General features: G+C 49.4%; 1 protein-coding gene across 1 annotated transcript in view; it reads left to right on the top strand.

Moving 5' to 3' along the window:
* The window catches only part of tnip1 (TNFAIP3 interacting protein 1), a gene marked incomplete at its 3' end in the record, with an annotated part of 60,124 nt that overhangs the window by 13,697 nt on the left and 23,694 nt on the right, over window positions 1–22,733 (top strand). The window contains exons 3-7 of the mRNA XM_078206775.1: window positions 1,268–1,408; window positions 2,343–2,440; window positions 8,564–8,632; window positions 16,296–16,490; window positions 20,664–20,758. Of these exons, the coding sequence (XP_078062901.1) occupies window positions 1,268–1,408; window positions 2,343–2,440; window positions 8,564–8,632; window positions 16,296–16,490; window positions 20,664–20,758 (598 nt within the window). The remainder of the gene's footprint in view (window positions 1–1,267; window positions 1,409–2,342; window positions 2,441–8,563; window positions 8,633–16,295; window positions 16,491–20,663; window positions 20,759–22,733) is intronic.

A 22,733-nucleotide genomic window follows, 5' to 3' on the forward strand; every position in this document is an offset into this window, starting at 1 on the left:
TCGGCACTGCTGCCTCACAGCGCCAGGGACCCGGGTTCAATTCCGGCCTCGGGCACTGTCTGTGTGGAGTTTGCACATTCTCCTCGTGTCTGCATGGGTTTCCTCCGGGTGCTCCGGTTTCCTCCCACAGTCCAAAAATGTGCGGGTTAGGTTGATTGGCCGTGCTAAATTACCCCTTAGTGTCAGGGTGATTAGCAGAGTAAATCTATGGGGTTAGGGGGATAGGGCCTGGGTGGGATTGTGGTCAGTGCAGACTCAATGGGCCGAGTGGCCTCCTTCTGCACTGTAGGGATTCTATGATTTCAGAGGGCAGTTAAGAGTCAACCACATTACTGTGGCTCTGGAGTCACATGTAGCCCAGAACACCACCTTTGAAATTCCAGGGAGTACAGCACCTAATTTCATAGAATCATAGAAACCCAACAGCACAGAAAGAGGCCATTCGGCCCATCGAGTCTGTACCGACCACAATCCCACCCAGGCCTTACCCCCATATCCCTACATATTTACCCGTAATCCCTCTAACCTACGCATCTCAGGACACTAAGGGCAATTTTAGCATGGCCAATCAACCTAACCCGCACATCTTTGGACTGTGGGAGGAAACCGGAGGAAACCCACGCAGACACGAGGAGAATGTGCAAACTCCACACAGACAGTGACCCAAGCTGGGAATCAAACCCAGGTCCCTGGAGCTGTGAAGCAGCAGTGCTAACCACTGTGCTACCCTGCCGCCCATTTGTTTAATTTGTTTAAAGTCTCTGATTCCTTAAAGTCATTAAAGTCATTTGTTTAAAGTCTCTGATAATTTAATCCTTGCAGTCCAGGTATTATTCTGGTAAATATACACTGTGCTTCCTCCAAGGCCCTTGTATTTTTCCTTGGTTGTGGTGTCCAGAACTGTTCAGTGACTCTGGGTCTAACCAGGGGTTTGTATGACTAAAGCATGACCTCTACTCCCTTGTCCATGAAATAAAAGCCAGCATTCTCTTTAATTTCCCCCCTGGACTTGTTCCTGACACTTTGGATCCACCTGTGGGAATCCAGGGATCTGGAGAGAAGGCAGGAGAGTGGAGTTGACTCCAGGGTTGAGTGATTCTGGGATCGTACCAAGGATGTGGGAGGAGGTTAAGTGGCTGGGGTAGAGTCTGTGATAGGGGAGAGTGTGCTATGGGAGGGCTGCGGTCGATGGGCTGAATGGCTTCCTCTGGCTCTCCCCCAGAGCCATGTGTGTGAGTGAATCCTCTGAACTATTTCTCTGCCCCAGGTAACCTGCTGGAGGAATCTCAGGCCGAAGCCTGCAAGCTCCGACGGAAGGTTGAGGAACTAGTCCGGCAGGATGTCCTGAAGTCGACAAGTTTATCATCTTGGGATGTGAATAGCCCAGCACTGGCCAGTGATGTACAAGGTATGGAACAAAAAGCAACGGTAGGGGGGACCTGGGTCCGGGTCCGGCCTTGAGTGACTAGGATCCAGATATGTGGGTTTGGTTGATTGGCTGTACTAAATTAACCCTAGTGTTAGGGGGATTAGCAGGGTAAATATGAGGGGTTACGGGGATAGGGCCTGGGTGGGATTGTGGTCGGTGCAGACCTGATGGGCTGAATGGCCTCCTTCTGCACTGCAGGGATTCTATGACTGTGCGGAGTCTGCATGTTCTTCCCGTGTCTGCATGGGTTTCCTCCGGGCGCTCCAGTTTCCTCCCACACTCCAAAGATGTGCAGGTTAGGTTGATTGGCCGTGATAAATTAACCCTGGTATCAGGGGGATTAGCCGGGTAAATAAGAAGGAATAGGGCCTGGGTGGGATTGTGGCTGGGTGGGATTGTGGCTGGGTGGGATTGTGGCTGGGTGGGATTGTGGCTGGGTGGGATTGTGGCTGGTACAGACATGATGGCCCGAATGGCCTCCGTCTGCACTGTAGGGATTCTATGACATGTCCTCAGGATTTACTCGAATTAATCCTGCAGCCTGAGGGCTTCCTTCCTTGACTTATTTTAGTCAGTTTCCCCCACCTCGCCCTCCGGTTAATGCTTTGAAATTATTATACATTCACACGCAGTTACATTGCCCGGGATTTCATTGGCCGGGTTAATCCTTTGGCCTGAATGAATGTGTAGCCCAGTCGGAGCTTCCCTCGCCCGGACTCGAACTCTCCACTCGCCCGTCTGTGGGAGGACTGACGCGTCCCACACAGCAGGGGCAAGCGAAGCCAGGAGAGGAAACCCTTCTGTGAAGCGTTCTGTGCTGCAAACGTTATATGCGGAATGATTTTAAAGAATAAGCCACGTCAGGATTTTTATTTGTAAGAGTGTGAAGTTAATGAAGAATTTCTTGTTGTAGATTCTCTTCCAGCTTCTGCCGGTCAGCAGCAATGTGACTTAGAGAAAATTGGCAAACTGGAGCCTGAGGCCAAGACTGAAACAAAGCCCTCATCCAGCGTGAGTATTGACCCCTTCTGAGGGGCAGCAGCTTCTGCTCCCTTGACGCTCTGGGGGTTGAGCGTCTGAGTTCCCTCTTGATTAGCACTGCCCCAACTTCCCATCTCTTTCTTTGCCAGGGCCTCCGGCCCTCAGAACTCTCCCCACTTCTCACCCCATGTATTTGTCAAGACGCCCCTTAAAAGTCACTACCGTATCCGCTTCCACTCCCTCCCCCGGCAGCGAGTTCCAGGCTCCCACCACCCTCTGTGTAAAAAATCTGCCTCGTACATCTCCTTTAAACCTTGCCCCTCGCACCTTAAACCTGTGCCCCCTAGTAATTGACTCTTCCACCCTGGGAAAAAGCTTCTGACTATCCACTCTGTCCATGCCTCTCATAATCTTGTAGACTTCTATCAGGTCGTTACAGTGAGAACAAACCAAGTTTCTCCAAGCTTTCCTCATAGCTAATGCCCTCCATATCCGGCAACACCGTGGTAAATCTTTTCTGTACCCTCTCCAAAGTCTCCACATCCTTCTGGTAGTGTGGCGACCAGAATTGGACACAAGATTCCAAGTGCGGCCTAACTAAGGTTCTATAAAGCTGCAACGTGACTTCCAATTTTTAAACTCAATGCCCTGGCCGATGAAGGCAAGCATGCCGTATGCCTTCTTGACTACCTTCTCCACCTGCATTGACACTTTCAGTGACTGTGTCCTCTGGGCCTCGCCCCTTGTTTTGAGCCTCTCTCTCTCTGAAAAAGAAATCAAACTCCACAAATAGTGATTCGCCTTTGGATACTGGAGATCTTGTTAGCTGTTGTCACTCACTAGAAAGATGTCAGGGTGGAGATGATTAAATGATGGTGAAGGCAGAAAGGAAACATGGGCCTCAACCCCACCTCTCCTGAGCCTATCCATCAAAACATGTAACTCGTATATTTGCCAAGGAACAACATTATTGTTACAGTGGAGAGGCAGGCTTTGTATTTTTGCACTGCACAAGGAGATGAGGCCTGGGGTCCAGTCTTACAATCGTAGACTCCCAACAGTGCAGAAGAGGCCGTTTGGCCCATCTTGTCTGCACTGGCTCTCGGACAGAGTATCTTAGCCAGGCCCTCTTCCCCGCCCTATCCCTGTGACCCCACACATATTTACCATGGCAAATCCATCTAACCTAACATCACATGGATACTAAGGGGCAATTTAGCATGGCCAATCCACGCTCATCTTTGGAGTGTGGGAGGAAACCAGAGCACCCGGAGGAAACTCACGCAGACACGGGGAGAACGTGCAAACTCCACACGGACAGTGACCCGAGCCAGGAATCAAACCCGGGTCCCTGGCGCTGTGAGGCAGCAGCGCTAACCACTGTGCCACCGTGCCAAAATTTAGCCTGAGGCCTAGAGTGTGGCCTAGGGAAGGTGAATTCCCCCTAGCCGGATAGCTCCCAGTTAGTAAATAACATCCATGCAGTTCCATTAGTTGGAGAGTGAAAGCGTGCGTGTGTCTGTGTATCGTTCTCGCTCGCGCTCTCGCTCTCTCTCTGCTGGACCGTTGTACAGATATCCCTATATATGTTTGGTACACTAGAATTCACTCTCGATCATAATTCTATCTCCTTCACGATAGCATTGGAAAGAGATAGGGTCAGGCAGGCTAGGAAAGGCAGGCTAGGAAAGTGTTTCTCTGGAGTAAAGGGAAATACAGTGTCATCAGGGAGGAAATTAGACGGGTAAATTGGAAGGAGGCATTCTTGGGGAAAAGTACCGAAGGAAAGTGGAGGATTTTCAAGGAATGTTTGTCTGGAGCTCTGCATGACAACGTTCCGATGAGACAGGGGGGTGTTGGTAGGGTACGGGAACCGTGGTGCACGAAGGTTGTGATGAACCTGGTAAATAAGAAAAGAGAGGCGTACAGAAGGTTCAGAGAGCTAGGAGGTGTTAAGGATTTAGAGGAGTATACGCGATGTAGGAAGGAGCTTAAGAAGGAAATTAGGAGAGCGAGAAGGGGTCATGAGAAGACCTTGGCGGGTAAGATTAAGGAGAATCCCAAGGCTTTCTACAAATATGTCAAGAGTAAAAGGATGAGATGTGAAGGCATAGGACCCTTAAAAGGTGAAGGGGGAAAAGTTTGTGCGGAACCGTTAGAAATGGCGGAGGTGCTTAATGAATACTTTACCTCGGTATTCACGGTGGAAAGGGATCTGGGTGGTTGTACTGCTGGATTGCGGAGGACAGAAAGGATCGAGCATGTGGACATAAAGAAAGAGGATGTGTTGGAACTATTGAATGGCATCAAGGTTGGTAAGTCGCCGGGACCGGATGGGATGTACCCCAGGTTACTGTGGGAGGCGAGGGAGGAGATTGCGGAGCCTTTGGCGATGATCTTTGCATCGTCGATGGAGACGGGAGAGGTTCCGGAGGATTGGAGGATTGCGGATGTGGTCCCTATATTCAAGAAAGGGAACAGGGACAGCCCGGGAAATTACCGACCGGTGAGTCTAACCTCAGTGGTTGGTAAGTTGATGGAGAGGATCCTGAGAGACAGGATTTATGATCATCTAGAGAAGTTTAGTATGATCAAAAGTAGTCAGCACGGCTTTGTCAGGGGCAGGTCGTGCCTTACGAGCCTGGTTGAGTTCTTTGAAAATGTGACCAAGCACATTGACGAAGGAAGAGCGGTGGATGTGGTCTATATGGACTTCAGCAAAGCGTTCGATAAGGTCCCCCATGCAAGACTTCTTGAGAAAGTGAGAGGGCATGGGATCCAAGGGGCTGTTGCCTTGTGGATCCAGAACTGGCTTGCCTGCAGAAGGCAGAGAGTGGCTGTGGAGGGGTCTTTCTCTGCATGGAGGTCAGTGACCAGTGGAGTGCCCCAGGGATCTGTTCTGGGACCCTTGCTGTTTGTCATTTTCATAAATGACCTGGATGAGGAAGTGGAGGGATGGGTTGGTAAGTTTGCTGACGACACCAAGGTAGGTGGTGTTGTGGATAGTTTGGAGGGATGTCAGAAGTTGCAGCGAGACATAGATAGAATGCAAGACTGGGCGGAGAAGTGGCAGATGGACTTCAACCCGGATAAGTGTGTAGTGATCCATTTTGGCAGATCCAATGGGATGGAGCAGCAGTATAAAATGAAGGGTACCATTCTTAGCAGTGTAGAGGATCAGAAGGACCTTGGGGTCCGGGTCCATAGGACTCTTAAATCGGCCTCGCAGGTGGAGGATGCGGTCAAGAAGGCGTATGGCGTACTAGCCTTCATTAATCGAGGGATTGAGTTTAGGAGTCGGGAGATAATGCTGCAGCTTTATAGGACCCTGGTTAGACCCCACTTGGAGTACTGCGCGCAGTTCTGGTCACCTCATTACAGGAAAGATGTTGAAGCCATTGAAAGGGTGCAGAGGAGATTTACAAGGATGTTGCCTGGATTGGGGGGCATGCCTTATGAGGATAGGTTGAGGGAGCTTGGTCTCTTCTCCCTGGAGAGACGAAGGATGAGAGGTGACCTGATAGAGGTTTACAAGATGTTGAGGGGTCTGGATAGGGTGGACTCTCAGAGGCTATTTCCAAGGGCTGAAATGGTTGCTACGAGAGGACACAGGTTTAAGGTGCTGGGGGGTAGGTACAGGGGGGATGTCAGGGGTAAGTTTTTCACTCAGAGGGTGGTGGGTGAGTGGAATCGGCTGACGTCGGTGGTGGTGGAGGCAAACTCGTTGGGGTCTTTTAAGAGACTTCTGGATGAGTACATGGGATTTAATGGGATTGAGGGCTATAGATAGGCCTAGAGGTGGGGATGTGATCGGCGCAACTTGTGGGCCGAAGGGCCTGTTTGTGCTGTGACTTTCTATGTTCTATGTTCTATTGCTCACTCATATAGAAGCAAAAGACCAGTTACGGATGTGGGTGTTGTTAGAAAGGCTGGTATTCATTGGCTAACTCCAGTTGCCCAAGAAGGTGGTCTTCAGCAGCTTGCTAGGCCACAGCAGAGGCTATTTAGCGTTGGCATGGAACTAGACATTAGGCACAGGAGGAGGCCATTCAGCCCCTCAGATGTTGAGGTCACGGCTGATCCATATTTTAGATCCATCCACCTGCCTTGGCATTCCGTGCATCGTTACCTTGTTCAGCGGAAAAACAAAAACAGAAAATGCTGGAAAATCTCAGCCGGTCTGACAGAATCTGTGGAGAGAGAATAGAGCCAAACGCTTCAAGTCTGGATGACCCTTCGTCAGATCATCTGCAACAATTTGCTTTTATGAAAGAATTTAGCAATTGAACTCGAAAATAATTTACTGAGCGTGCGTGTACTGCTCTTTTTAATGAGTGAGTTCCACTCTGCGATCAATTGGGTTTTTCAGAAAATCCCCAATCCTACAATTGTGAGGGGGGGTGGTGGTAATATCACTGGATTAATAATCCAGATGCCCCCCCCAGGCTGATGCTTTGGGGACACGGGTGGTTCAAATCCCACCAGCTGCCCAGGTGGAGTTAAAATTCAGTTTGTAAAATCTGGACTTGGCACCTAGTATCAATAATGGTGACAATGACAACTATCACCCATTGTTGGAAAAACCCATCTGGGTCACTAATGCCCTTTAGGGAAGGAAATCTGCCGTCGTTACTTGCTCTGGCCTACATGTGACTCCAGACCCGCAGCAGGGTTGACTCTTAACTGCCCTCTGAAATGGCCGAGTATGTTTATTAAAGTTTATTCATTTATCAGTATCACAAGTAGGCTTACATTAACACTGCAATGAAGTTAGTGTGAAAATCCCCTAGTTGCCACACTCTGGCGGCTGTTCGGGTACACTGAGGGAGAATTTAGCATGGCCAATGCACCCTAACCAGCACGTCTTTCGGACTGTGGGAGGAAACCGGAGCACCCGGAGGAAACCCACGCAGACATGGGGAGAATGTGCAAATTCCACACAGACAGTGACCCAAGTCGGGAATCGAACCCGGGTCCCTGGCGCTGTGAGGCAGCAGTGCTAAACACTGTGCTACCGTGCCGCCCCGGGTCCCTGGCGCTGTGAGGCAGCAGTGCTAACCTCTGTGTCACCGTGCCGCCCCGGGTCCCTGGCGCTGTGAGGCAGCAGTGCTAACCACTGTGTCACCGTGCTGCCCCGGGTCCCTGGCGCTGTGAGGCAGCAGCGCTAACCACTGTGCCACCGTGCCGCCCCGGGTCCCTGGAGCTGTGAGGCAGCAGCGCTAACCACTGTACCACTGTGCTGCCCCGGGTCCCTGGCGCTGTGAGGCAGCAGCGCTAACCACTGTGTCACCGTGCCGCCCCGGGTCCCTGGCGCTGTGAGGCAGCAGCGCTAACCACTGTACCACTGTGCTGCCCCGGGTCCCTGGCGCTGTGAGGCAGCAGCGCTAACCACTGTGTCACCGTGCTGGCCAAGCAGTTTTATAATACTGGAGTAAAGTGTTTTTAAAGTTAGAAAGCCAAAGTTCAGAGCAGACCGGGCAGAACCAAATCCATTCCTTGCTTGTTCCAGAAACCAAATTCAAACTGAATCCAATTCACGGTCCCCCCAGGAGAAACAAACCAGTTCCAAGCCGACAAGATGAGACATCACAGCCCATCTGGGCTTGATCTTGGGCTACTTGATCTCAGTAAAAACCCTGACACCTTTGTGTTCATGGATAAGATCTATTTCAAACGGCCAGGATGGGATTTGAGCTCGTGTTCTCTGGTTTACTAGGCCAGTAATATAACTGCTCCACGAACATAACTCTAAATGTCAACCTGCTCTCAAATGTAAGTTGTCCCTTCATGATGTTGCATGAATAATTTCAAGATTAAAGTCAATTTTTAGACTTTAAGGGAATCAAGGGATTTGGGCAGTGGGCAGGAAAGATGAATCCTGATCAGATTGAACAGTGGAACAGGTTCGAGGAGCTGAATGTTCTGCTCCTGCTCCCATTCCCTGATGAGGCAGCACAGGCACGATGACCTCTGTCTTGTTTGTGCCGACCCTGTAGGAGTTCTTGGGAATCATTCCACCGGGAACTGGGTATCGAAACAGATTCTGTCCCTATCTCAGTCCCTCCACCTGGCAGTGAATGAAATTCATTCCATGTCAAGTACTTTAGGCAATGGTTTAGAATTGGTTGTAAATCCAGTTGTTTAATTCCAAAGGGTTCATCCTCTGAGTTTGAAGTGGTGAGTCCGGATGACAAGAAAGAGACAAAGGAAGAAGAAGCTGTGGTGAGTGTTACTTTATTTAAATTCGTTCTGGGATGTTGGGCATTGCTTCTCACTTTAGCTTCTGACAGTGCGGCGCTCCCTCAGTACTGACCCTCTGACAGTGCGGCACTCCCTCAGTACTGACCCTCTGACAGTGCGGCGCTCCCTCAGTACTGACCCTCTGACAGTGCGGCACTCCCTCAGTACTGACCCTCTGACAGTGCGGCACTCCCTCAGTACTGCCCCTCTGACAGTGCAGCACTCCCTCAGTACTGACCCTCTGACAGTGCAGCACTCCCTCAGTACTGACCCTCTGACAGTGCAGCACTCCCTCAGTACTGACCCTCTGACAGTGCAGCACTCCCTCAGTACTGACCCTCTAACAATGCAGCACTCCCTCAGTACTGACCCTCTGACAGTGCAGCACTCCCTCAGGACTGACACTCTGACAGTGCAGCACTCCCTCAGTACTGACCCTCTGACCGTGCGGCACTCCCTCAGTACTGACCTTCTGACAGTGCAGCACTCCCTCAGTACTGACCCTCTGACAGTGCAGCACTCCCTCAGTACTGACCTTCTGACAGTGTGGCACTCCCTCAGTACTGACCCTCTGACTGTGCGGCACTACCTGAGTACTGACCCTCTGACTGTGCGGCACTCCCTCAGTACTGACCCACTGACAGTGTGGCACTCCCTCAGTACTGACCCTCTGACAGTGCAGCACTCCCTCAGTACTGACCCTCTGACAGTGCAGCACTCCCTCAGTACTGACCCACTGACAGTGCAGCACTCCCTCAGTACTGACCCTCTGATTGTGCGGCACTCCCTCAGTACTGACCCTCTGACAGTGCAGCACTCCCTCAGTACTGACCCTCTGACAATGCAGCACTCCCTCAGCACTGACCCTCTGACAATGCAGCACTCCCTCAGCACTGACCCTCTTTTGGTGCGGCACGCCCTCAGTACTTTCCCTCTGAGAATGCAGCACTCCCTCAGTACTGACCCTCTGACAATGCAGCACTCCCTCAGTACCGACCCCCTGACACTGCGGCACTCCCTCAGTACTAACCCTCTGACACTGTGGCATTCTCTCAGCACTGACCCTATGACAGTGCGGCACTCCCACAGTACCGACCCTGAGGGAGTGCCGCACTCAGGAAGATGACCAAAACTGAACACAATACTCCAAGTCTGGTCTCACCAATGCCTTATGCAATTGTAAGAACATTTCTCTACTTTTATACTCTGGACTCTTTGCAATAAATGCCAAGATTCCATTTGCCTTCCTGATAACATTCTTCCTGTATTCCCGCTTTCTGAGAATCATGCACAAGGACACCCAGATCCTTCTGCACAGAAGCCTTTTGAATCTGTTTCCCATTTAAATAATAATTTGCCCTTTTATTTTTCCGGCAAAAATGGATAACCTCGCATTTATCCAAATTAAACTCCAGATTCTGGCCTATTCTCCGAGCCTGTCAATATCCATTTGTAAACATTTTGTCTCCTCATCGCAGCCTGCTTTCCCACCTATTTCTGTTTTGTCAGCCAGTTCTACTGTGTTACACTCTATCCCTCTTTGTAGATCATTGATATAGATTGTAAATAGTTGTGGTCCGAGAACTGAACCCTGCGAGACCTCACTGGTTACAGATCGCCAACTGGAGAAGGACCCATTTATCCCAACCCTCTGCTTTCTATCTGTAAGCCAATCCTTATCCCACTACTCTACCCCAACCCCATTGGGATTTAAGCTTCTGAATCAGTCTCTTTTGTGGCATCTTATCAAATGCCTTCTGGAAGTCCAGATAGATCACACCTACAGGATCCACGCATTCTCTCTTCCACCTTCTTCCTTCGGGAAAAAGATACAAAAGTCTGAGATCACGTACCAACCGACTCAAGAACAGCTTCTTCCCTGCTGCTGTCAGACTTTTGAATGGACTTACCTCGCATTAAGTTGATCTTTCTCTACACCCTAGCTATGACTGTAACACTACATTCTGCACTCTCTCGTTTCCTTCTCTATGAACGGTATGTTTTGTCTGTATAGCGGGCAAGAAACAATACTTTCCACTGTATTTTAATACATGTGACAATAAATCAAATCAAATCAAATCTATCTTGCTGGCTTCATCCTCAAAGAACTTTAGCAGGTTTGTCAAACCAGACTTGCCCTTCACAAAACCATGCTGACACTGGTAAATTGAGCTTTGCTTTCCCAAATGCATAGTCACCTCCTCCTTAATGATTTGCTCCAGCAACGTTTCCACCACAGAAGTCAAGCTGACTGGTCTGTAGTTTCCCACTTTTTGCCTCTCTCCCTTCTTGAATAGGGGCTTAACATTAGCGTGTTTCCAGTCCCTCGGGACCTTTCCGGAATCCAGGGAATTTTGGAAAATCATAACTGATGCATCTACTGTCTCTGCTGTCACCTCCTTTAACACCCTAGGGTGCAGGCCATCAGGTCCCGGGGACTTTTATACCTTTCAGTTTACTGAGTACCGTCTCCCTGGTTGTAGTAATTTCACAAAGTTCCACTGTATTAACTGCAGTTAAGAACATAAGAACTAGGAGCAGGAGTAGGCCATCTGGCCCCTCGAGCCTGCTCCGCCATTCAATAAGATCATGGCTGATCTTTTTGTGCACTCAGCTCCACTTACCCGCCCGCTCACCATAACCCTTAATTCCTTTACTGTTCAAAAATGTATCTATCCTTGCCTTAGAAACATTCAATGAGGTAGCCTCAACTGCTTCACTGGGCAGGGAATTCCACAGATTAACAATCCTGTGGGGGAAGAAGTTCCTCCTCAACTCAGTCCTAAATCTGCTCCCCCTTATTTTGAGGCTATGCCCTCGAGATCTAGTTTCACCCACCAGTGGAAACAACTTCCCTGCTTCTATCTTATCTATTCCCTTCATAATCTTATCTGTTTCTATAAGATCAGTTTTTGGGACAGATTTAAATAAGTCTTATTGATTTGTCTGACTGTCTCTCCGTCCTCATTTGTTGATCCCTGGTAACATTGAGTCTTATCTCTAACACTTACTCCAGATTTAGCGCACATTTTGTCTGTTTGTGCTTCCTCCCTCCTGTAACATTGTTGTTCGACTGACTGTTTAATCTGTTGACTTCCGCCTTCTCCTCACTTGCTGTCCTGCCGCTTTGGATCCCACACCCTCCACCCCCCCCCCCCCCGACTTATTCGTTTAAATCCCCCCCCCCCCCCCCCCCCCCGAACTGCACGATTAAATCTCTGGGATGTCCTGTGGTCGGGAAGAGGTGCTGCAGAAATGCGTGTTCTTGTATTGGTATTCTTTTCCTTTTCTCGAGCTGCCAATTGCCAGTCTTGAGACATTTGATTATTTGGCTGAAATAGATGGGGGCAGTTCTGGGAATTTTGTCTTTGCGTAACTGGTGAATCATCAAGGTCACCAGTCATGAGTGAGTGTGTTACACATCTGGGTCACACAATTTCCCAAGATGAAGCAACGGGGAGGGGGGATTATAAAGGGACCTCACTGATTAGAGTTCGCTTCACCTCCTCCTTCCCTGTCAGGTTGAAAGTTTGTCTGCAGGATTTAATCATGGTTTCGAATCCAAAAGCAGGGATTCTGATTAACATCGGTGGATTTTGCCAACTAAAATTTCAGTAGAGAGTTTTTATTTAATTATCTTTTTGCAAGACACTTGTTCTCTCCCTTCCTTGAGGCGATTACACTTTACCAGCACCTTTATAGCAGTCAGTCTCAATACATGAATCTTGGCTGGCTCTTTGACTGCAGTGGGCATCGCAGCTGAGCACAATCTAGGCTGACGCTTTCGCGTGCCAGTGCTGAGGGAATGCTGCAGTGTCGGAGGGTCAGTGCTGAGGGAGTGCTGCAGTGTCGGAGGGTCAGTACTGAGGGAGTGCTGCAGTGTCGGAGGGTCAGTACTGAGGGAGTGCTGCACTGTCAGAGGGTCAGTACTGAGGGAGTGCTGCAGTGTTGGAGGGTCAGTACTGAGGGAGTGCTCCAGTGTCGGAGGGTCAGTAGAACATAGAACACAGAACAGTACAGCACAGAACAGGCCCTTCGGCCCACGATGTTGTGCCGAGCTTTATCTGAAACCAAGATCAAGCTATCCCACTCCCTATCATCCTGGTGCGCTCCATGTGCCTATCCAATAACCGCTTAAATGTTCCTAAAGTGTCTGACTCCACTATCGCTGCAGGCAGTCCATTCCACACCCCAACCACTCTCTGCGTAAAGAACCTACCTCTGATATCCTTCCTATATCTCCCACCACGGACCCTATAGTTATGCCCCCTTGTAATAGCTCCATCCACCCGAGGAAATAGTCTTTGAACGTTCACTCTATCTATCCCCTTCATCATTTTATAAACCTCGATTAAGTCTCCCCTCAGCCTCCTCCGCTCCAGAGAGAACAGCCCTAGCTCCCTCAACCTTTCCTCATAAGACCTACCCTCCAAACCAGGCAGCATCCTGGTAAATCTCCTCTGCACTCTTTCCAGCGCTTCCACATCCTTCTTATAGTGAGGTGACCAAATCTGCACACAATATTCCAAATGTGGTCTCACCAAGGTCCTGTACAGTTGCAGCATAACCCCACGGCTCTTAAACTCCAACCCCCTGTTAATAAAAGCTAACACACTATAGGCCTTCTTCACAGCTCTATCCACTTGAGTGGCAACCTTTAGAGATCTGTGGATATGGACCCCAAAATCTCTCTGTTCCTCCACAGTCTTCAGAACCCTACCTTTGACCCTGTAATCCACATTTAAATTAGTCCTACCAAAATGAATCACCTCACATTTATCAGGGTTAAACTCCATTTGCCATTTTTCAGCCCAGCTTTGCATCCTATCTATGTCTCTTTGCAGCCTACAACAGCCCTCCACCTCATCCACTACTCCACCAATCTTGGTGTCATCAGCAAATTTACTGATCCACCCTTCGGCCCCCTCCTCTAAGTCATTAATAAAAATCACAAAGAGCAGAGGACCAAGCACTGATCCCTGTGGCACTCCGCTAGCAACCTGCGTCCAATCCGAAAATTTTCCATTCACCACCACCCTCTGTCTTCGATCAGACAGCCAGTTACCTATCCAATCGGCCAACTTTCCCTCTATCCCACACCTCCTCACTTTCATCATAAGCCGACCATGGGGGACCTTATCAAACGCCTTACTAAAATCCATGTATATGACATCAACTGCCCTACCTTCATCAACACACTTAGTTAGCTCCTCAAAAAATTCAATCAAATTTGTGAGGCACGACTTGCCCTTCACGAATCCGTGCTGTCTATCCCGGATTAATCCGCATCTTTCTAAATGGTCGTAAATCCCATCCCTAAGGACCTTTTCCACCAATTTACCAACCACTGAAGTAAGACTAACCGGTCTATAATTACCAGGGTCATTTCTATTCCCTTTCTTAAACAGAGGAACAGAGTACTGAGGGAATGCCGCACTGTCAGAGGGTCAGTGCTGAGGGAGTGCCGCACTGTCAGAGGGTCAGTACTGAGGGAGTGCCGCACTGTCAGAGGGTCAGTACTGAGGGAGTGCCGCACTGTCAGAGGGTCAGTACTGAGGGAGTGCCGCACTGTCAGAGGGTCAGTACTGAGGGAGTGCCGCACTGTCAGAGGGTCAGTGCTGAGGGAGTGCCGCACTGTCAGAGGGTCAGTACTGAGGGAGTGCCGCACTGTCAGAGGGTCAGTACTGAGGGAGTGCCGCACTGTCAGAGGGTCAGTACTGAGGGAGTGCCGCACTGTCAGAGGGTCAGTACTGAGGGAGTGCCGCACTGTCAGAGGGTCAGTACTGAGGGAGTGCTGCAGTGTCGGAGGTGCTGCCTTTTGGCTGCGGTGTTAAACTTCAGCCTCATCTGCCCTCCTGGATAGACCTAATTTAATTTTACACCCAGTATCTTGGCAGAAGAGGAATATTATTGGGCTGGGCTGGGGTCTCATCGGTGAGATCGTGAAACTTGTAAGTTTAGACATTAATTATTTATTGGTGATCCTTAACTATGTACAGGTCCGAGTTACTGGCAAGCATGGTGCTGCCCCCATGTCGGTTCCTTCCAGTCTATTCTCCAAGTCTATTACCATGTGGCTCCATGCATTATACTGTGGGTGGTACAATTCTCCAGTCCATTAACCCTTGCTCTACCAGGCATCTTTACATTACATTGGCTGGCAGGCACACACAGCAAGTGGAGTGCTACCCGGTGGAACCAATATTTGTCCCCCAACCAGCATCATTATCACATTGCTGTTCTGTGGGATCTTGCTGTGCACTCGATGTCTGCCATGTTTGCTACATTACGACAGTGACTGCATGTCATTGGTTGTAAGGTGCTTTTGAACATCTCGAGGTTGTCAGAGAAGACTTGGAAACCCAACTTTATTGGTCGGAGTTAACTCCAAGGTAGTTACAGATGTGGCCTGCTCAGTATGTCAGGAATCACTTCTTCACCCAAAGGGGCATGGAAATCTGGAACTCTCTCCCTGCGCCCCCGCCCCTCCAAAAAAGTTGGTTAATTGAACATTTCAAAATGTTATTGATGAATTCTTGTTGGGACAAGAGGATTAAAGATCATGAACCCGAAGTACCTTAACCACGGAGTTCAGATACACATCAGCCAAAAGTTGATGGGATGGTAGAACAGGTTTGAAGGGTTGAATGGCCTCCACCTGTTCCTATCACCTTCAAGGCAGGAGTCAGGACTCGATTGAGGATAAGCGAGCTGTCCAGGTTATGTGGAGAAACAGGATGTCCACGCAACCTTTCAATGGAATGGCCAAACTTGGAAAATCGAAGGAATGAAAAGTAACAAAACAAAGAGATTTGGAGTTAAGCCGGGAGATTGAATACCATCCGGGATTGCAGGATAACCTGGGAGTTCCCGGTCCAGCAACACTTCCATTTTAAAATTCTCATCCTTGTTTTCACATTCTTCCACGATGGTGCTCGGGTTCTGTGACCACCTCCCAACTCTCTCCGATCTCTGCGTTCCTGAAATTCTGGCCTCTTACCCATCTCCAAATCTAATCTCTCCGCCGCTGGTGGCCTTGACTTCAGCTGCCTGGTCCAGAGTTCTGGAACTCCCACCCTACACCTCTCTACCGAGCTTTCCTCCTTTAAGACAGTCCTTACTGGCAATCTCTCACCAAGCTTTTGGGACGGCACGGTGGCACAGTGGTTAGCGCTGCTGCCTCACAGCGCCCGGGATCCAGGTTCAATTCCAGCCTCGGGTCACTGTCTGTGTAGAGTTTGCACGTTCTCCCCGTGTCTGCGTGGGTTTCCTCCGGGTGCTCCGGTTTCCTCCCACGCTCCAAAGATGTGCAGGTTCGGTAGATTGGTCATGGTAAATTGCCCCTTAGTGTTAGGGGGATTAACAGGGTAAATACGTGCGGTTACGGGGATAGGGCCTGGGTGGGATTGTTGTCGGTGGAGACTCGATGGGCCAAATGGCCTCATTGTGCACCGCAGGGATTTTGTGATTCTATGAATATCGGGCCCTGATATCTTCTGCTGCGGCAAAATATCAAATTTTATTTGATCGCGTTCTGGTGAAGCACCTCACTGCGCTTCATGGCATCGAAAGGTGCTATATCAATGCGAGTTGTTGTTGTCCAGGTCTGACTGTGATTGGTTGTCCTCTGTCCTCTCTGATTCAGGATGTGCTGCAGAAGTTGGGCGTTGAAGATGGAAATGTGTCTGTCCATCTCCAGCGACTGGAGAGCTCACTGAGCCTGTTCGCTGAGGAGACCAACAGGAAGGAGCTGCTAGCCCACCTGGGCAGAATGGCTGTCGATTTCAACCGACTTTCTTCCAAAGTGCAGAAGAACGAGTACAAGACCACCATCCTACAGGTAGGAGGCAGTATTCACCACCCGTCTCTGCTGCGGCATTGATTAGTGATAGCAATGCATAATGTAAACATTTCCCATTTCAGCATCAAACACTCCCAGGACAGGTACAGCACGGGGTTAGATACAGAGTAAAGCTCCCTCTACACTGTCCCCCCATCAAACACTCCCAGGACAGGTACAGCACGGGGTTAGATACAGAGTAAAGCTCCCTCTACACTGTCCCCCATCAAACACTCCCAGGACAGGTACAGCACGGGGTTAGATACAGAGTAAAGCTCCCTCTACACGGTCCCCCATCAAACACTCCCAGGACAGGTACAGCACGGGGTTAGATACAGAGTAAAGCTCCCTCTACACGGTCCCCCATCAAACACTCCCAGGACAGGTACAGCACAGATTTAGATACAGAGTAAAGCTCCCTCTACACGGTCCCCCATCAAACACTCCCAGGACAGGTACAGCACGGGGTTCGATACAGAGTAAAGCTCCCTCTACACTGTCCCCATCAAACACTCCCAGGACAGGTACAGCACGGGGTTAGATACAGAGTAAAGCTCCCTCTACACTGTCCCCCATCAAACACTCCCCGACAGGTACAGCACGGGGTTAGATACAGAGTAAAGCTCTCTCTACACTGCCCCCATCAAACACTCCCAGGACAGGTACAGCACGGGGTTAGATACAGAGTAATGCTCCCTCTACACGGTCCTCCATCAAACACTCCCCGACAGGTACAGCACGGGGTTAGATACAGAGTAAAGCTCTCTCTACACTGCCCCCATCAAACACTCCCAGGACAGGTACAGCACGGGGTTAGATACAGAGTAAAACTCCCTCTACACCGTCCCCATCGAACACTCCCAGGACAGGGACAGCACGGGGTTAGATACAGAGTAAAGCTCCCACTACACTGTCCCCATCAAACACAGTAAGAAGTTTAACAACACCAGGTTAAAGTCCAACAGGTTTATTTGGTAGCAAAAGCCACACAAGCTTTCGGAGCTCTAAGCCCCTTCTTCAGGTGAGTGGGAATTCTGTTCACAAACAGAGCATATAAAGACACAAACTCAATTTACATGAATAATGGTTGGAATGCGAATACTTACAACTAATCAAGTCTTTAAGAAACAAAACAACATGAGTGGAGAGAGCATCAAGACAGGCTAAAAAGATGTGTATTGTCTCCAGACAAGACAGCCAGTGAAACTCTGTGGGGGTTTGATTCGTTGTAAGTATTCACATTCCAACCATTATTCATGTAAATTGAGTTTGTGTCTTTATATGCTCTGTTTGTGAACAGAATTCCCACTCACCTGAAGAAGGGGCTTCGAGCTCCGAAAGCTTGTGTGGCTTTTGCTACCAAATAAACCTGTTGGACTTTAACCTGGTGTTGTTAAACTTCTTACTGTGTTTACCCCAGTCCAACGCCGGCATCTCCACATCATGACTCCCATCAAACACTCCCAGGACAGGTACAGCACGGGGTTAGATACAGAGTAAAGCTCCCTCTACACTGTCCCCCATCAAACACTCCCAGGACAGGGACAGCACGGGGTTAGATACAGAGTAACGCTCCCTCTACACTGTCCCCATCAAACACTCCCAGGACAGGTACAGCACGGGGTTAGATACAGAGTAACGCTCCCTCTACACTGTCCCCATCAAACACTCCCAGGACAGGTACAGCACGGGGTTAGATACAGAGTAAAGCTCCCTCTACACTACCCCTATCAAACACTCTCAGGACAGGTACAGCACGGGGTTAGATACAGAGTAAAGCTCCCTCTACACTGTCCCCATCAAACACTCCCAGGACAGGTACAGCACGGGGTTAGATACAGAGTAAAGCTCCCTCTACACTGTCCCCATTAAACACTCCCAGGACAGGGACAGCATGGGGTTAGATACAGAGTAAAGCTCCCTCTACACTGTCCCTATTAAACACTCCCAGGACAGGGACAGCATGGGGTTAGATACAGAGTAAAGCTCCCTCTACACTGTCCCCATCAAACACTCCCAGGACAGGTACAGCACGGGGTTAGATACAGAGTAAAGCTCCCTCTACACTGTCCCCCATCAAACACTCCCAGGACAGGGACAGCACGGGGTTAGATACAGAGTAACGCTCCCTCTACACTGTCCCCATCAAACACTCCCAGGACAGGTACAGCACGGGGTTAGATACAGAGTAACGCTCCCTCTACACTGTCCCCATCAAACACTCCCAGGACAGGTACAGCACGGGGTTAGATACAGAGTAAAGCTCCCTCTACACTACCCCTATCAAACACTCTCAGGACAGGTACAGCACGGGGTTAGATACAGAGTAAAGCTCCCTCTACACTGTCCCCATCAAACACTCCCAGGACAGGTACAGCACGGGGTTAGATACAGAGTAAAGCTCCCTCTACACTGTCCCCATTAAACACTCCCAGGACAGGGACAGCATGGGGTTAGATACAGAGTAAAGCTCCCTCTACACTGTCCCTATTAAACACTCCCAGGACAGGGACAGCATGGGGTTAGATACAGAGTAAAGCTCCCTCTACACTGTCCCCATCAAACACTCCCAGGACAGGTACAGCACGGGGTTAGATACAGAGTAAAGCTCCCTCTACACTGTCCCCCATCAAACACTCCCAGGACAGGGACAGCATGGGGTTAGATTAAAACATGAACCGAGTATCTTGCTCAGCCATTTCAGGGGCAATTAAAAGTCAACCACATTGCTGGGGGTCTGTTTTTTAAATTAATTATTGGGATGAGGGCATCACTGGCTGGGCCAGTATTTATTACCCGTCCCTAATTGCCCTTGAGAGGGTGGTGGTGAGCTGCCGCCTTGAATCGCTGCGGTCCATGTGGTGTAGGTACATCCATAGTGCTGTTCGAGAAGAAGTTCCAGGATTTTAAAAGTTTATTAGTGTCACAAGTAGGCTTACATTAACACTGCAATGAAGTTACTGTGAAAATCCCCTAGTCGCCACGTTCCGGCGCCTGTTCGGGTACACTGAGGGAGAATTTAGCACGGCCAATGCACCCTAACCAGCACGTCTTTCAAACTGTGGGAGGAAACCGGAGCACCCGGAGGACACGCAGACACAGGGAGGACGTGCAGACTCCACACAGACAGTGACCCGAGCCGGGAATGGAACCCGGGTCCCTGGTGCTGTGAGGCAGCAGTGTTAACCACTGTGCCACCGTGCCACCCCAGCAACAGTGAAGGAACAGCAATATAGTTCCAAGTCAGGATGTTGTGGGGCTTGGCTGGGTTTTATATTTTGTTTAATAATCACTCCAGTGACGCACTTTGGGATATTTCACTGTGATAAAGATATTTTATATGTCGAGATTTTAAACGGGAATGGTTGCTTTAGAAACAAGAATATTATTGAAGGGCAGTGGGATTGGACTGTGCGTGGGGGAGAGACTGAGCAATGCTGTGCTGATTGTGTGCTGGGAGATTGTAAATGATGGTTTTCTCTCTCTCTCTTCTCTTTTTCTCTCTCTCTCTCTCTCTCTCTCTCTCCCCCCAACCCCCCCCCCCTTCCTCTGTCTCTCTCTCTCGCTCCACTCTCTTTTTTTCTCTCTCTCTTTCTCTCTCTTTCTCTCTCTCTCTCTTTCTCTCTCTCTTTCTCTCTTTCTCTCTCTCTCTCTCTCTTTTTCTCTCTCTCTCTTTCTCTCTCTTTCTTTCTCTCTCTCTCTTCCTCTCTCTCTCTTCCTCTCTCTCTTTTCCTGTCTCTCTCTTCCTCTCTCTCTCTCTTCCTCTCTCTCTCTTCCTCTCTCTCCTTTCTGTCTCTCTCTCTCTCTCCTTTCTGTCTCCCTCTCCTTTCTGTCTCTCTCTCTCTCTCCTTTCTGTCTCTCTCTCTCTCTCCTTTCTGTCTCTCTCTCCTTTCTGTCTCTCTCTCTCTCTCTCCTTTCTGTCACTCTCTCTCTCTCTCCTTTCTGTCTCTCTCTCTCTCCTTTCTGTCTCTCTCTCTCTCTCTCTCCTTTCTGTCTCTCTCTCTCTCCTTTTTGTCTCTCTCTCCTTTCTGTCTGTCTGTCTCTCTCTCTCTCTCTCCTTTCTGTCTCTCTCTCTCTCTCCTTTCTGTCTCTCTCTCTCTCTCTCCTTTCTGTCACTCTCCTCTCCTTTCTGTCTCTCTCTCCTTTCTGTCTCTCTCTCTCTCTGTGTTTCAGACTCTCTGTGAGCAGTTACAGAACGAAAATGAAGATCTTCGCAAGAAGCTGGAGGATGACCTCAATCTGAAGAACCAAATGATGGAGAAAATGAAGTACGTGGACAGGCTGAAACTTCCATTTCCAGAACACCTTCCACCATCTCAAAAAGCCCAAAGTGTCTATCCAGCCAAACAAATGGCCAATAAGCCGGGACAAGGTTCACAGTCAGACGGACAAGTTCAGGTTGATTTAAGGAAAGCAGCTCTGGATTTCTTGAGGGTAAATTGTGTTGAGCAAAGCTGCTGGAGGAAGAAGTAACATAGAGGGTCGATGAGGGCAGTGCTGTTGATGTGGTGTATCTGGACTTCCAAAGGGCATTTGATACAGTGCCACTCATCAGACTCGCTCACAACTTAGAACTCATGGGACAAAAGAGACAGTAGCAACATGGATCCGGAATTAGCCAAGTGACGGGGAACAGAGAGCAGAATCATAGAATCCTACAGTGCAGAAGGAGGCCATTTAGCCCATCGAGTCTGCACCGACCACAATCCCACCCAGGCCCTATCCCCGTAACCCCATGCATTTACCCCAGCTAGTCCCCCTGACACTAAGGGGCAATTTAGCATGGCTAATCCACCTAACCCGCACATCTTTGGACTGGGTGAATGGATGCTCTTTGGGCTGGAGGAAGATTTGTGGTGGGTCAGTGTTGGGACTCTGTCTCTTCGTGGTGTTAACAACTGAGACCTTGGCATACACGGGCACAATTTGAAAATTTGCAGACGAAACAAGACTTGGAAGTTGTAAGGAGGACAGTGCAGGACTTCAGACGGACATGGACAATTTGGTGGAGTGGGTGGAGGAGTTTCAGATGAAGTTCAATTTAGAGAAATGATTCATGAAGTGATTAATTTTAGTGGTGAGAACATGGAAACGCAAGATAAAATATTGAGTACAACAATAAAGCGGGTGCAGGAGCAGAGGGAGATGGGTGTATATGTACACAGATCATTGAAGGTGGCAGGACAGGTGGAGAGAGCCATTAATAAAATATACAGTATCCTGGGCTATATTAATAGGGGTATAGAGTATGATAGGGGTATATATACAAGAACAAGGAGGTTATGCTGAACTTATACAAGACACTTGTTGAACCTCAGCTGGAATACTGTGGACAGTTCTGGGCGCCACAAAATAGTTAAGATTTGAACGCATTGGAGAGAGTGAAGAAGAGATTTCCAAGAATGTTTCCAGGGATGAGGAACTTCAGTTATGAGGAGAGGTTGGGACTGTTCCCCTTGGAGAGGAGAAAGCCAAAAGGAGATTTGAGAGAGATATTCAAAAGTCATGAGGAGGGATCTGGACAGAGAGGGAGAAACTGTTCCCACTGGAGCGAGAAGGAGAGGCCACAGATTTTGAGTAATTAGCAAAAGGTGCAAAATTGATACGAGAATGAATTATTTTGCACCGAGAGTAGTTGGGATCTGGAATGCACTGCCTGAGAGTGTGGGGGAGGCAGGTTCCATTGGGGCTTTGAAAGGGAACTGGACAGTTATCTGTAAAGGGTGAATGTTCAGCGTTACTGAGAGAGGGCGGGAGAATGGGACTTATTGAGTTTTGCATTCGGAGACCCGGTGTCCTTCTCCTCCTGCACCGAAACAATTCCGTGATTGCAGCGTAGTGACTGTCATAATGTAGGAAACACGGTAGCTAATTTGTGCACAGCAAGCTCCCACAAACAGCAGTGCGATAATGACCAGAGAATCTGTGTTTGTGATGTGAGTTGCGGGGTAAATATTGGCCAAGGCACGAGGGGGCAATCTCCAGGCTCTTCTGGGAAAGAATGACGTGGGATCTTTCTCATTGAGAGCGGACAGGGGCTGGCTTTAACTTCCTACCCAGGAGATGGCACCTCTGACAGTGCAGCACTCCCTCAGCCCGGGACAGGTGGTGGGAAAGGCCACGCCAGCCGGGGGAGCGCAAACCCGATGGCCCTTTATCAGAACCTCCGTTTCCGCCCCGCGGAATTCTGCAGTCTTCTGACAAACCAAGTGGATGGTGTGGGGTAAGCAGATGTCCCAAGAA

This window comes from Mustelus asterias, unplaced genomic scaffold, assembly GCF_964213995.1.
Source record: "Mustelus asterias unplaced genomic scaffold, sMusAst1.hap1.1 HAP1_SCAFFOLD_1770, whole genome shotgun sequence".
Lineage (NCBI taxonomy): Eukaryota > Metazoa > Chordata > Chondrichthyes > Carcharhiniformes > Triakidae > Mustelus > Mustelus asterias.